Source organism: Paramormyrops kingsleyae, chromosome 19 (genome assembly GCF_048594095.1).
Source record: "Paramormyrops kingsleyae isolate MSU_618 chromosome 19, PKINGS_0.4, whole genome shotgun sequence".
NCBI lineage: Eukaryota > Metazoa > Chordata > Actinopteri > Osteoglossiformes > Mormyridae > Paramormyrops > Paramormyrops kingsleyae.
Window position 1 is genome coordinate 16,490,330 of NC_132815.1, and position 16,404 is coordinate 16,506,733.

Below are 16,404 nucleotides of genomic sequence, written 5' to 3' on the forward strand. Positions count from 1 at the left end.
GCTTTACTGTTTGGCTGCTGAACAGTCCAGTGGGTAGCACTGTTGCCTAATACCTCCATGGCTGGGGGTTCAAATCTCTGTGTTGTTTGGGATTCCCCTATGTATTCCAGTTATTTCCTGCAGTACACAGACTTGCAGTCAGGCTATTTAGCACTTCTAAATTGTCTATAGTGTATGACTGTGTATGCTGGGTTGAGCACCCCCCCCCACACACACTAGGACAAATGACACAAAGATGGGGACCAAATGGCCAATAATATGAGCAGAGACACTGAATGACTGTGCATGAAACATAACCAGGTTTAATAACACCATCGTATTTATAAACACATGATCGCATTCATTGAAAAGTAAACCGTTTGGCTGTGTTTCCCTTGTTCCTGCATTATTAGTTACTGCTGATCTGTCAACCTGGTGCTGGAAACAGCTAGTTGCCACCTTAAAGATCAGTCATATGGGAAAAGACTGCCTTAAGTGAAACTTAATGACGCAGCGAGCCTTAGGAGGAGGCAGAAGGCTGCGGACAGCGCTACAGCTTAGCCGCTCAACACGCGGTTACACATTCTACTAGTTCAGCTTCGGTCCACCTTCCAGGGATTCCTGAATGAGTAAAGGAAAGAATTTTTCATAGATACATACTACAAAGAACATTCTGCAAGTACACATTTAAAAGATAATATTACTGCACATCCCTTATTTACTTCCATTCAATTCAACTCAAATCTATCTGAAACTATATTCTAGCTGTTCTTCATAAGTAAAATAAATGTTTTTCCAACAAAAGACCAGCAACGGCTAGTTTTCTGGAGCATCTCTGATGGTGATCATTTAATAACTGCTGTAAGTTATTTATGAGAATTGACAGGTTTTGACTTCTTGGCAGACTGATAGGGTACGTTTGTAGCAAAAATACATCTAATGCTATTATTTTACAATTATACTTATATTCTAATATTATTGTTATCAGTTCTACAACATCAACAATCTGAAAATGCAACTTAAAATGTCAATGGCCAAAACTGACAACATTATTTACCTTAATTAAAATGAGTACAGACGCTCCTCTTTACGAATGAGATATGTTCCGAACGGCCGTTCGTGACTTGAAATGTTCGTAAGTTGTTATTCAACATCATTTTAAGGGTATACGCAAGTACAAAGAACTAGGATGCTGGGAGTACGCACGCTACACTGCTGCATGGTGGGAGTAGCGGCCAGGAGTCGTACTGTCCGGAATTGGCGGGAAGAAATTTTTTTTGATGTTGCGGACAGGAAACGGGAGTCCAATGAACAAAATTTGGACTTATAGTCCTCTTCGTTCATATGTCTGAAAGTTCGTAAGTTGAAAGTTCATAAGTAGAGGAGCGTCTGTAAATTCAATCAAGATAGAGGGCAGGGTTTCACAAAGGGCATTGTGGGTAAAAGTACCCCTTTTGCCCTAGCATAAACTGCAAGCCCCTCGTAGAGATGGCCCTGTTGTTCGAATTCTATTCCTGCGAGGCAGTGCAGAGTTTTCCTGGACGAGGTCCAAAGCTTCAGTGCTGCGTGTTGTGATCCCAGTGAGGCTTGGTCGACGCCCAACTCAGCGTCCTGCCAGCGGCAGCATGTGGAGCACAGCTGCTAGCTGGTCAGCTGCCAAGAGCCGGGGGCTTAACGAGACTGCCCCTGAGAGAGCCGACGACAACTGCGTCTGAGGCGAATTTTAATCATTTATGGAGGACCAGCGAGTCAGTTTACGGGGCACCCCCCTGCCACTTCTCAGACTGGTCCAACAGCAGCGAGAAACATCAAAGATCATCGAGTAGCCAGAGTTCAAGCCCGAACAGCATCATTTTAAAAAACGGAAGCAAACAAGGCTTCCTTTACAGGTGTGGTGCTACAAAAAAGGCATCAGCAGGACCAGCTCGAAATGAAGAGATGGACGAAGGAAGTGCTTCTCCAGACGTCTGCCCATGCACACTAAATACAGCTGAACAGTCAGACGGTCGAGTCAGTAAACAATTCAGTACCAGACTCCACCCCCCCCCCCCCGAAACAATACATGAACAGATGGAAAAATAATGAAACATAATTGCATGTTGCACAAACATAACAGGGGAAATACACAGAAAATCAGTAATCTCATGACCTGTGTTTACTGTAGTTGGAATTAAGCATATTTATTTTTCCTAAGCAAGAGGATGAGTTATTTTCATGCTTTGTTTCCTGGTGTGTCAATCATGCAATTCCCCCAGGCACTGCCATGACCCCGACTACTTTCTATCGCTTCAAGGACTCAAGAGAAACAGAGGACCAGAAAGTGGAGAGGAAAAAGCACCATCTTCTTTCAAGTAATTACTAAAATATGAAAGAAGAAAGACAAAAAACACCTTGGACTTCCTGGAATACTTTTCCATCCATCTATCTTTCAACCTCTTATGAAGTACAGAGCTCTTAAAAAGTACCTCTTATAAAGTACAAGGAAAGCCTATCTGAGGAAACATAAGGCACCAGACAGAGGACACCCTGGATGGGATGCCAGTTCATTGCATGGTACATTCACACTAATGACAATTAGAGACTCCAATTATCCTAACCACATGTGTTTGGACAGTGGGAAGAAACTGGAGTACCCAGAGGAAACTCATACAACACAGGAAGAGCATGCGAACTCCACACCTACAGAGTGGGGGCAGAATTTGAAGCCACAACCCTGAAGCTGTGAGGCGACAAAGCTACCCACTCTTCAGAAAAGTCTGAAGAAGGACTGGCTCATTAAATATAGTTGAGCTATGATTTCCTTTGGAAATACTGGAAATTGCCTGTTAATGAAGAAAAATAATATGATTTTTGAAGCAATCATTCTTGTTTTAATTCACAGTCGACTGATGTACTACAAGAAAAGAAAAACACAAACATACTATAGAAAAGGCTTGAAACAGAAGTCAGGCTCCACCCTGATGTTTGTGGGTAAAATATCAACCATTACATGGACAATAACAGTCACTATAAAATACAGAGTCCCTTTAAAATTACTTGATTTGGTTGCGTTTAACTGCCAAATTCACTTCAACAGCCAGGGGACCCATAGCTGACAAACAGAAGTGTGGAGGGTGTCCCAAACCGATAAAATCAGTCTTCTGCCATAATTCAAATGAACAAGAGGTCAGCTGCATTTTATCAATAGGCTGATATATATGGCCATTAATGTCAGCATGAGTTAGGGCTCAGGGGTCACTCAGAATTTTATTCAATACAACTATAACCCATGTGTAATGCAGAACTATTTTTCAAGCATTACTGAAAATTGACATTTTCCCCCATAAATAGATTGGCAGTATGAAGTCTGGATGCAATGTGGCAAACTGTCATGACCTGCTCGTCCGATCCTCCTGTGTGCCACGCCCCCTTGTTATCTCGTGTGGAATCCCAGTGTTCTCAGCTGTGTCTATAGTTAAACGATTGTGTATTTAAAGCTTCCGCGTCTGTCTTACCCCTGTCCGGTCATTGACGTTTCTTCATGTGTTTCTGCCCTGCGTTTTGGTGTTTTCCCAAAATAAAACCCCATTTACCCGACTTTTGACTCCTGCGTCTGATTCCCTGGTCTGTGCCCAAGCGCACCGTAACAGCAAACATTTGGAAGATTTAAAAACTATACTTGGAAAAAAAATCCAGAAGAGACAGGCATGTGGCGGGGCATTTGTTGAGTACCCCCCGTTTGCTACACGCCTTTGCTTAGCTCAGCAGTCTGCTCTGAAGTCAGATGCTCTTCTTGTCGATGCTGTGCATAAATGTCCTGCTCCTGCTGTCTTAGCACACCACCTCCATCTGCCAGGAGATCCTATGCCAGCCAGTCTACCCTCTCGCAACAATGGCACGGTGCAGTCAGGCTCAGAACAACCCCCCCTCTTTTCACTGGCTCACCAATTTGTCCTTACAGTGTCACCTCAATGATTAGAAATATATCCAAAAGTGGCCAGGCAAAGGCAAAACTCATCTATACGTGTGCACACAAACACGTACACATATGTATGGATAGACACAATCACATGCACACACCTGAAATCCTAAAACATTAAACACATACATGCATAGAAAACAAATACTTGGTTCCAGAAAGAAGTACATGTAATACTTTTCTAGTCATTGCAACACTGAAAATTAATTAGTCAAACAAAGTTCTGACAGACCAAAATTTAAGTCCAGATCTGCAGAAACTTAATGATGCAAAATGAAAGGCTGTTAATTTTTCTCTGACGTATAAAGAGCGGCACAGCTTCTAAAGTACATATGAAAGTTGTTGCGCTTTTTGAGATTTCCACATTACAGAGGAACATCTCAAACCCTTCATATTAACGCTGACCATTGCCAGAACAATATAAAAAAACTCACATCATATCTGAATGATGAGTTTAAACTCTTTAATGTTAAACTCTATAACACCTACTGTACCCCTAATATACACCCCGCAGTGTGCTTCGTGTACTTCGCTACACCGTCACCTACTGTTTTGTATCCGTCTGCCTCCCTGTCATACCGGTTTTGACTCTTACCTACACTCAGAAAGTGACGTCTCATATTATATTGTTTCCGTTCTTTTTGTTAATAAAAAAGTAAATAAAGAATGAATAACGTGCTTATGCACGACGACGGCTTATATTAACCGTCACCGTGCGGACCGAAATCCTCGCGCGCGCCTGCGGTCACGTGACCTGTGTCGGAATCTCGGCGACGCCATGCTGTCCCGGCGTTTTGACGGACGGCGCAGATGATAGATCGGGGGAGACGCGGGTGCGACGATCATCTGTTTCCGCACAGCAGCTGGGAACGCGCTGGAGATGTGCCGCGTGCGGGGGCGGGGCCGGCACTGCTCGACAAACATGCGCTGCTGCTTCCGCGCGCAGAGTGACTGTTATAACTGCTTGTAGATCAGAGCCGAAACCCATGCATTGCGTTTGCAGGAAGGCGCCTTTGCCCATCCACTCTGCTGATAAAAAATCTACAGTTGCCCCCCTGCGGGTCTTCCTGAGCAAGGCCGGTACGAGAGAATTTCCTTATAAATTCCCTGGTGAATGTCGCAGTTACTCTCCTGTCTGTTACAGACAGATACTGTATGTGCACCCTTAATAGCAGCACTGCATGCATGACAATCTGGAATCAAGCAGATTCTGCTGCCCATTCGGAGTCATATTCTGGCAGACTGTTAAAAAGTGCTCACTGTGTTATGGCCATAAAGATCATTTAGAGATTTTAGACTCTTGAGTTATTGGTGGCCTGGTGTAACATTATCTCAACACACCATTTACCACTGTAATGTATATTTAACTGCTCAGAATGAAACCACTGTCTTACCTGTACAAAGTTATATAAATTTACCTACTAATTCACTGCAAGTGCATTCTTTAAACACTCAGTAATAACCAGACTGGCTGAAATGATATATTTATTACTATATCAGAGTTGCCGACTTTGTTCAGCTGGCTGGCGTGAGATTTTTAGTTCGAGACAAGTCTGCACACACATGCACATGCATTTACATGTATGTAACAGTTTTATTACATTGTAAATAGTCTGCTGGGTTTTCAAACTGCCCCAGCGCTTTTCATGTAGCTAACTTAGGTTTATAATGGAGTGATATACATTTGCTGTAACTTTTTTTGCGTGAGAGTCTGAAAGCGTATCACGCCAGATGTGTGCGAGTTGGCAACCCTGCGATATATAATTGTGCACTATAACCAACAGTGCATAAACATCAATTAAAAAAATAAGTCTGTACCATGACTACAATCTACTGATATTTCATGGAAATCCATAATATATTTCATTTATAACCACTTATCCAAGTCAGGGTCACATGGGTGCCTGGAGCCTATCCCAGGCAGGACAGGGCACATGGCTGGGGTACACTCTGGATCAGATGCCACGTCATTTTGGCACATATACTCTGGGCCGGAAGTGTCACTAGAGATTTACTAGGGGGTCTGATTTTAATTTAATTTTAATAATGAATGAGGATACACAATAAAAACTAATTAGTGTACATTTATATAGGGGTGGGGAGGCTAAAACAGTCATAGCAACATCCCTGCTATGGGCAATCAATTAGCCAATTGCACGTCCTTGGACTGTGGAAGGAGACCCTCACAATATAAGGAACTCCAAATACACAGAGTACAGGTGGGATTCGAACCCTGGAGACATAAGGCGACAGTACTACTCACGTAACGTACCACCTGACTAAGAATCGTCGAATCAATCGTCAGTCACCACCCTCAGATTAATGAACAGCTGCCAGGATGTTTTGTTTTGGATCTGTGGTGACACCAGGAGTGACGAAAGGTTTCCATGGTGGGAGTGGCTGTATGACAGTATGAGAATCTTTGCTGGTTGTGGCACTGACATGCAAACAGCTATTTTAGATGCATAGGGCTGTGATGCCTGGTGTACACTGTGAGTTAGGCATCTCTCCCTGTAATTGGAAGGTTGCCGGTTCAAATCCTAAGCTTGCCAGAGTGACCACATTGTTGTTGGGCCGTTCAGCAAGCCTAAACCAGGATAATTGAACAACTCTGCACTCCATCCCCAAGTTTCACTCTCACCTCTGTAACTGTGTGTTTTAAAAAGGAGAGCAAGATGGAGTTAGTGACAGCTACCACATTTCAATATTCTTGTGCAAAGACAAAATAAAGGTTTATTTAATTTCTCAGTGGTGCTGAACTGAATTTACACAAGACTTTACAGCGTTATCTGTAAATCAGGCAGGTACTGCAGGGCACCTTGCCATCATTTGATATCTTGAAAAAAATTGCTTGTCAGCCATTTCCTTCTCATGTGCAGCGGAGCTGGCTTTCTGCCACCTTGGATGTGCATTTTCCTTCCTCATCATCACCTTCCACCACTGACCCAAACCTGAATCCAGAAGGTCGGCTCCAGGCCACAAGACAGGATGTCAATCATGCAGAGCCCTGTCAGTCTGCATCCTCCTATACGGACTGAAATCTTAACTTCTGGAGACACTTCTTGACAGTATAAGTCTGCCTTCTGTTGATAAGTCTGCTCAGTCTACTGCTACTGTAAAAACCCATCATTTAATCTAGCTCATCAGTTGTTTCCTTCATTTCAGAAATGCTAAAAATGTTCAAGATCAAAGAAAAAATCATAGGGGAATAAGAGGGAACCAGTCTTATTCGGCTTGTCAGTATAAATACTTTCATCAGCCAAATTTGACCATATGACTGCCCGCTAATTTGTTTTCTTAAGCTTTAAAAAACAAACATGGCTGCAAAGCTGGGAGACGACCATAAAAGCAGAAGCCGGCCCATTCCCGATGTGCACAGGCCGCAAAGGCGACGTCCTTTTAAGGACATAACACGCGCATTAGCGCTTGCAATCGACCTTAACTACAGGATCCCTTTTGAATCCAGCAGGCGTTTGTTGTTCAAATGGTGACGCGGTGACAGGAAGACAAAAGGGACGGGACGGTGGCACTCAAGCACGGCTTTCTGGCACTCGATCTGGCCCCTTTTTGTCTAATAAAAAGGTCGATTACAAACAGGAAGAGACATAGCGCTCTTTTCCAGTCGGAGCCCAGAATCCTTTCAAAATACATATGTGAAAGTGGCAATTGTGTATGCTGACTGATGAAATTCTGGTGTTGTTGGTTTTGGCAAAGGTTCTGGTTTGGGCCTGAAAAATCCTCTCAGAGAGGGTGAGTTTTTGGGCCTACCACACACTAAAGCAAGTCAACCGGCGAAGACCTTTTCCTGTTCTGTTTGGTGCAGAAATCACAAGGACCTTCTTTATATCCCGAGGTGGCAGTGAGCAATTGAGCAGAAGGAGAAGTAGCATACGCTCAGTTTAAGCTAATGGTCATGGAGATCTTGCGCAGCCTGGATGATATGCTTTGTGACCCACCCAGCTGTTTCTCCTGTCATGAAGAAGAAATATACAGGGAGTTCACCAAATACAATGTTTTTAAGCAAACAAAGACGTTGAATGATGATTAAAAAAAATCACAATATCACCCAGGCTTCAAACTCATGTGGCACTGTTAAAATAGGAACACGTTTTAATAGCATGGGGTTCTATCCCTTTCCTCAGTTGTCCTGCATCTGTGCATGTGCACACATCCCATTGTCCAGTCTCTGCTTTTTTCTGTTCACTGTGAGACAGTTTCACACACATCCATAAGAATCACATTACGGGCACCTAGAAAGGAGATTGACTTTTTTAATTTCCAAAAAAATCTCAGTTATTTCATCTGGAAGTACTTCATCTTATTTATTTCATATGGAAAAAATTTCCCAGCTTATATGGCATGTGCATGATTTATGTGAGTGAAGAGGGAACTGTGTTCTGTCAATCATGTGCAACAATAAAACAACATGTTTATACCGTTATATTTACTTCCGGGGGGAGACTCTTCCTTTTTAATACAATCTCCTATGGATCACTGTGCAGTGAGTTCAGTGGGGATCGTGCTAAAATAGGTAGCTATAGCATTAAACCAGCTAAAACCAGTCACGATTAACACACCAGACTAAACATCAATATGCTTGTTTAATGCAATTTTACTTAAGACAACAAAATTAGCTTCATTTGCTGACGACTCCTGTCATGGTTATGGGGAGCAATGAAGAATGACTGAATTGTGTAAATGCGACTCGGCAGGAAAGACAATACGTGCCCCGCAAGCTCTAATGCTCTGCAATATCCTGTATACATATCAGTGCGAGTGATCAGCCTCTCATTAGCAGGCTTTTATCCTTCAAAATGCCATCATTTATTAGAATATGGTTCAACAATTGAATTTATTGCAGATTTTTTTTTAAATTAGAGGACTTCAGAAAATGTCATTCCTAAGCATTAGCAATCACAGAGCAGACAAAATGCCACAAAGATAATGGACTACTGCGACTATGGTACTCACAGAAAGTGTTTAGCCACACTTATCCTATGTGCTGAACTGTGCCTCCTTTAAGAGGACTGAACTTGGGCTCCTCATAGTTGCAAAGATAAAAGGCTAAAAGCGCTGCCTGCCATTACACTAACGGGACTGTGCCGTCGATGGCGAGGACCCTGGTTTCTCATCAGGCAAATGAAAAGGCAGCCAACAAAGATGGGGCCTCAGCAAGGATGTGAGAAATATAGAGGAATCTTAAAAATTCTGAAATGAAATAGACAGACATCACAGTACATTACAAATACAAGGCTTTAACCAAACAACGGTTATAAATAATAGTTTAGCATGACAGGAGAAAATGGATTACCTTGAAGGTTTTTCTTACAATCTAAAACTGTGTATGCAAACAAAAACAGCATCTTCCAAACCATATTCAAATGATACCACATATAGCTCAGGTCTGACCAGCGCCACAATATGTTCATATTCAAGTAATGTCACATATAGTTAAACAAAATGTTTTGCTCATAGAAGTGTCCTATATGTGCACCTTTGGTGCAGAGTGAGGTGGAAACAGCAGTGTAACTGTGACGTGGTTCTCTTTGTGAAAATTCACGTGGTCTTGTTTGTCCTAAATCATCAAGCATAATGGAAGTATGTCCGAACACCAAAAGACGACGGGAGGCTGAAAAATGCACCAATGAATAAGCATCATTCAAATATCTCCAGTCTGGCATGTGGCTGGCATGTTAGCCACCATTGGCGCTAACAGGGATGGATTAATGCATAGGCTATCCTAGGCTACAGCCTAGGGCACCCACAAAATCAGGGGCCCCTGTCCCGGGAAAACGGAATGCTTAAACTTATGAAACTTATTAAATCTGGCCAATCTATCTGCCAGGACACCAAGCCCCTACAGTGGCAAGCTTTACTATAATAAAAAACTTAGCGGATTATTGACGTCACATTTTTCATTCTTTCTTGTGTCTCTTTTGACTCAAAAAATAGCTCAAGTAGCCCTCTTGGGGCTTGAGGGGCCTAATCCACCCCTGGTTGTTAAACATCCCTTTTATACAGTATTTGGTATTGAAAGCAGGAGAAGGGAACCCTTGAGGTTTAGCTGTAAGCTGAAAACAGGCACGTTGGACCAAAACAAATACTGCCCGGTTCTGAAGCCTAACTGCCCCATGCAATATGATGAAGCAGCCTGTTAAGTAAAAGGCAAGCAGCTGCCAGACGTAAAGGCAGGCCCCACCAAGATCTTCAAATCAGATTTCTTACATCAAATCGCATTTCTGTTTTTCCACCAATGGCTGTAATAATTTCTACGGGGAGGGGAATTTGCTGACAGTTAATTATAATGGAGAAGTCTGGTGCGAGTTTAATGTGAGTGATGTACTCCTTCAAGCTGTTTACAGACATTCAGGTTTGACTGTTAGCTGAGTTGTGACATAGATTCATCACAAAATAGACCCCAGGGGTGAGATATACCTCATAAACCTCTGTAAGCTGAATGCCTGTTTGACAGATTGCCTTGCGGTCTTTCCCACAAAAATGAGATTTGCAACGAAATGACCTCGGCGTCTATCACACCCACACTCGCAATAGTTCATATGCAAAAGTCGAACCCGGATCCGCAGCCAGCGAAGGAGGAACAGCACAGTCATACCTTTGGCGTCCGACTCCACTTCCCCGTTCTTGCATCCTTGATATATGAAATATCCAAAAGTTCAGTTTCCTGTAACAGCAAAATAACAGAAGAATGAGACACCATCTTAAAAAGACCCACGAAAGGCAGTGACTCATTTCATGCACATACAGCAGACCCAGACCTTCCAGTGAATCATGACCAGCTTCTATATGTGCTGTTAGTTCTTCCTTGTACTGAGCCAATAAAACGTCATGAATCTTCAATCTTGAAATAACGGTCTAACTGAAAAAAAATTATATATGAAAGTAATCTCCTTCTCCAATATTATCTATATAAAATTATAATAATAAAGTATTCAGTACCTCTAAAGCTCCACAAAAATTGCATAGAATATTATGGCACGCCGATACATTCAATCCAGCCAGTGAAAGGATCCACTCCCTGGGACAGGTTGTTCATCCCCCCTCCCACACTTCCCACCAGCAGCATGCTGCAATCTGATCAGTTAAAACTGGTCTATCACACACCCAGTTTGGACCCCACACTGACCAAGACCTGATGCACAGTACAGTCCTGATTGTGCTGGATGGGCCATAAAGTTAGGTTCTACCTCTGCTACAGAGACCATACCCCTTTATAAAATTCCCAGAATCCTCTACTGTAGATGACAAGACTCAGGATTCCTTTGGCCCAATTCACGCAAACCACGGCATAAGACACAACCTCCTGTTCTTCATCTCTTCAGATGTTCAAACTCTTGGTTCCTTGAACCATTTCCCTAGAACACAGATATTAGTTGTCTCATCTTTATGCTCAGTGTGACCATTTATGGATATTTTAGACTGGACCATGTCCTTAGTCACTTTCAGAAACCCCAGATTCCCTGCGTTTCTCAATTACTGCACATTCGAGGCTGATGCCCGGGCATATTGGAAGGCAGTCATTACTCTGAAGATATCATTCCCCAACGATGACCATTGAGAGTGTATTTATAACCAATTTGCCGAAATCTGACATTGCTCTGCACATCTGTGTTGTCATACTAGTTGGCTTTTCTGTTAACATGTTACCCATAGTGGTCTGACTGTCAAAGATGCTACATACGTTGAGCAGGCAGGACACCACATGCTTTTATCCATTTCACTGGATATTTCCACAGCCAAACCTTCATTAACTACTATAATGTACTCTTTTCATTACGTAATTCAACCAACGTATATAGACTTATTTAGACTTCCCCAACAAAAATGCTTATATCTTGCAAACGAATATCAAAAATTTCTGTGCAGATTTATTCCAGAAACTCTACAGAATCCAATGATGCCCAATTTAAGTTCTAAATATCCCCTGGTAATCACTCTAGTCCAACAGATGGGACTTCAGTGTTAAGCAGGTTAAAAATGTAGCTCTCTTGGTATGTTTTAAGGGTTTCAGAGCCAACAGAACAAAGTTAAATTCATGTAATAAAGTTAGTGGTTATCATTAGCTTCCACTATTTTTTTGTGGTTATTTGTTTAGCATTATTGAATAAAATTTTGAAGCTTGTGGATCAACGGTTAATGAAGCTAACTTTTCGGTTAGCTGTGCCCACCACCCGCAACAACCAGTAATAATATAACAAATAATGTTTTTTGACGCAGGTGATGCTTTCATGATGAGCCCCAGTTAAGCAAAGCATTATGAGTCATTAGGACTAATATATTTTGTTTCTCTTTTTTTTTTGGGCGGGGTTTGGGGGGGCACGAACGATACATTATAGTACTCTGTATCAAAAAATACAGAATAGTAGCAACAATAATCAGATATCAGGTAAGTATTGAAATGTAACCATAAAAAACAAGGATCCACAGTACAAAAAAAACCTATCAAAGCAACACAAGCAAAAGATCAATCAAACCCCCCCCCCCCCCCCAACACTTCTACCCTGCTACCAAACCCAGCAGACCACCTTCCCCAAGCATCTAGGCAAATCCCAGAAAATCCCTTATTTACACAATCATCTCCTTTGCTCCACCCTATCCCGGTATGATCTGAACCTACCTTGCCCATAGGATGCTTCTACTGATGAGAGAGATGTCGTTTTCATAATGTTTTACAAATATTAGGAGCCAATTATCCAAAACACACTTCCGTGGTAAAGAATACTTAGCATTATTAAAGAAAAGATAGAAAACATTATCTAAAATACAGAGAAATGAACAGAAGCGCAGCTGAGAAAAATCTAGAAAAGAAATGGGAAACAATATCGTAAAAACAGTTTTTTTCCTCCCACAATAATATCGTAGTGCTGTTGAGATGGTTCCACATTGCAGAGCCTATTAGCATATCCAGGCATTCTCATGACCATTGTAGATAGCCCCTATGTGTGGGTTATTGTACATACTTGCTTCTGTTTGTAATGCGTGCCCGTGTCAGGTGTGAATACTGTCCAGCCCTCGCATGTCTCTAGTCATTGTATAAAGCACTGGCGCTGCTAAACTGGGCTCTCCATAACATCATTCTGCAAGTCCGCTCCAGCCTGGCAGACCTGCTGGAAGCTGTGGACCGGCAAAGAGAAGTTCTGCAGTGAAGATAGCAAGCTTGCGACCACAGGCTTCACGACAGGAAGCTCGTCTGCTGATGCAGCAGAAAGATGAGCAAGAGACCACTGGCACTGGGTGAGGAGGTGTGCCCCAGCTGGGAGGCCCGGCTGGCTCAGGAGTGCCGTGAGCTGGACAAGCAGTGTGAGTGGGACCAGCAGGATCAGGAGTTGGAGCAGCCGGCTGGGAGCAAGAGCAAGACAGCCAGAGGAAGCAGGCCGAATCAGTGAAAGTGTCACTGTGGTGCTCGACTGCGAGGAAGCCTGCCTCACTCTGGAGCCCCAGCTGGCCAGGGAGGATCGCGAGATGGAGGAGAAGCACTACCAGTATCAGCGGGACCTAGAACGGCTGCACAAGGCCACTCAATTTGGGGAGCAGGGGGCAGCAGGTTCCCACCAAGCCACATAAGGCGAAAGGTCGGCACTCCTGAGGACCTGCAATGCCAGTGCCTATCAGCAGCTCAGCGTCCACCAGCTTCCAAGTCTCCTCAACCTCATCAGAGCTCGCAAGCAAACGGCTCTCCTCATCGGAGACGGCACACTGGAGGCCGTCACCAGACCTTTGGGACTAGTTCCATAGTTGAGGTGAGGACTGGTTGTGGTGGTTGCCAAGATGGTCGACCTTTGGGGGGAGCAGTTTACGCACTGTGTGTGCCTCACCGTCCAGTATCATACCTCCCTGCGTTTCCGTCTAGTGATCGGTGTCTGCGTTAGTCCTTTTAAGGGGTACAATAAAACAGCTGCCTTGCTTGGAACTGTCACACCTCATTTAGTTTCTGCCGTTGTGAAGCCTGGGTCTGCCAAGCACCACAATATACTGACGTGCCCTGGTTAACTTTTTCCATATAACATTTAGCTTGTCACTGTGTTAAGTATCCGCTATGTTAAGCAACCAGGTACATTCCCTAGAACTCCCTCCTTTGCTTGTGCTTCAGATCTGCGTATCTTCGGTGGGGTCGTGGACTAAAAATCAATCAATACTCTGTAGCTACTGAAGTCATTTGTGTAAAATCAGCTTTATTAGCATTTAGAGTGACGCATGGTTTGCTGGGGATGGGCCAGACGTGTGACAGGAGAGCCACAGCTAGGCTCCCTAGAGGTGACAATTTTATAAACATACGACAACAGCACTGTGCACCTTTAAAATGGCAAATAAAGGGTTTGTCACTATGAGAGATTCACTGGACCTAGATTCACTGAAAGCACAAAATAATTATAACAGCCTCAGAGATGTTACTTTAGAGAGAAAGGCCTGTTTCCCGCACTCCTGCCCCCCCCCCCCCCACCCCCCAATCAACCCAGAAGACCCCGTTTATCCTACAGGTTTAATTATCCTTAACAGGGGCAGCTGAAAATTGACAGACTTCAGGACACACTTCAGAAATCAAAACAGCCAGCGACCTTCACTGAATTCATGCCTACGGCCAGAAGGTGTAAATCCCAATGTAAATGCAAAGAAAACGCTGTCACTGGGACCACTGGGTATCTGCTGCAACTGGCCCTCAGGTAACCCTCTTGATGAAAACGTTACGCCGGTATGCTTCCGGGTCCTTCTTTACTACCGTTTGCCTGGTTATAGGGCACAGCGGATTTGCATAAGCCTGAAACGAAAAAACTGTTGCGTAAGGCAAAAGAATATTCAAATCATCAAACGATAACAAGAGCTAACCTGTACAGTTAGTAAAATACTTGGCCATTATATTTACATCAACATGATACAAAAACTGCCATTCTCATAATAGCAGCAGGATGCAGTCTTTGTTCATTACAGTGATATATCATTTTGTCGGGATTTGTACAGTGAAAGCCAATGCAGTATTTCATTATACATTAAAACTTAGATTACTGGCTTGCATATTTTGGATTTTACTTCATAGCCTTCTCTGTTTCTGCTCTGTACGTCCTGCACCAGAGTTGCCCAGTTTCAGAGGCCCAGAATCCAACACAGTTTGCAGATTCCCCTGCTCAAACACATCTTAATCGGCTAATAACCAGGTTTAGTAGGTGTATTTGAATGGGGAAATCGATAAACTCAGTAGAAATTAATAATATGCAAGCCAATAATCTAAGTTTTAATGCATAAACACTCCTACTTACACACACATAGGCTAAATGAATTTAAAGAGTTATTTTATTACCATATACAGTAATTAAGCCCAACCCACTGGGATCAGTCACTTATTTCATTGTTCCTGTAGTTTATATTAAGGGCTGAATATGACAATAAAGTCCACTAGATGAAGATGTTAATGATGATGATGATGATGATAACAAAAACTGAAAAAAGCTGAGGGAACACTATCTTGTGTTCCTGTACACCTGCTTACAGACAGTATAAAGTCTGTTTGACTTGACTTTCAGTTTAAGACGCAGAAAGGCCTCAACAGCACAAAACTCAACGCAGGAATCAGTCCAGAACACCAGAGCACCAGTGTGACTAGTGACGGATGCCCTGCATGTTGCAGGGAATGGGATTATTGAGCATTGGGGGGGGGGGGGGGGTGTTTTCAGCTGCTCTCCCCTCTATTGCTGCTTCTCATGCATTGTCAGACCACCCAGAGAGTCCCATTCCGGCAGATTCAGAAATTTACCAGCCTCATGGTCCTCATGGATTAGATTGTTCTGTTCAGACACAGTTATTAATAACCGGTTGGTCAAAGAAACTAAGAATCTGCTTAACATACATTAGCATGTAAAAAGAGGTATTACAAAATTTTGCGTTTCCTGGAAGAGGGCTGCTCTCACACCATTAGGCAGAGTACTGAACTGAAATGAGAAGCCATACAAACCACAGCAACAGGGCATGATGAAACGATTTAATTCACTGCTGTGGGGAAAAAACAGTAAGTCCAACAACCCTGACTGGCTGGCTATCTGCTTAATATTATTGTTGTCCTTCAAAGCAACAATGTGCTATAGATAAGGAACAAGAAGATGATCTCACATCTTAAACTTCAAGTTTACACAAATATTAAGCTACTTATCTTCCGTTGAAGATAAAGTATTTATTTTTTTTGTAAATTAATAATGTTTTTGTGGGTTATATATATTATTTTTTATTATGCAGAATCTTCTGTATTTCACATCATAGCGTACATTTACATAAATTTATCTGCCTGATGCTTTTGTCCAAAGTGACATACATGTACAAATGAAGCTGATAAACCAATAAATCATACTTCAAGTGAGAAAACACCAAACAGTGGGAACATTTTGGACCAGCTCCGATGGGTTCCCTGCCAGAGATTGGTCCTCATAGCACAGAGCCCATGGTTCACATTACGCTGGCCTGGT

General features: G+C 42.8%; 1 protein-coding gene across 5 annotated transcripts in view; it reads right to left on the reverse strand.

Annotated features, from left to right (window-relative positions):
• Positions 1-16,404, reverse strand: part of LOC111837852 (1-phosphatidylinositol 4,5-bisphosphate phosphodiesterase beta-1-like) — a 118,799-nt gene that overhangs the window by 68,835 nt on the left and 33,560 nt on the right. For 4 of the 5 annotated variants that reach the window (XM_023800265.2, XM_072702801.1, XM_072702802.1 and 1 more), the window contains one exon: positions 10,551-10,619. In XM_023800265.2, the coding sequence (XP_023656033.1) occupies positions 10,551-10,619 (69 nt within the window). Of the gene's footprint in view, positions 1-4,532; positions 4,665-10,550; positions 10,620-16,404 lie in introns of those variants that run through there. The other variant, XM_023800282.2, reaches the window with a different exon arrangement.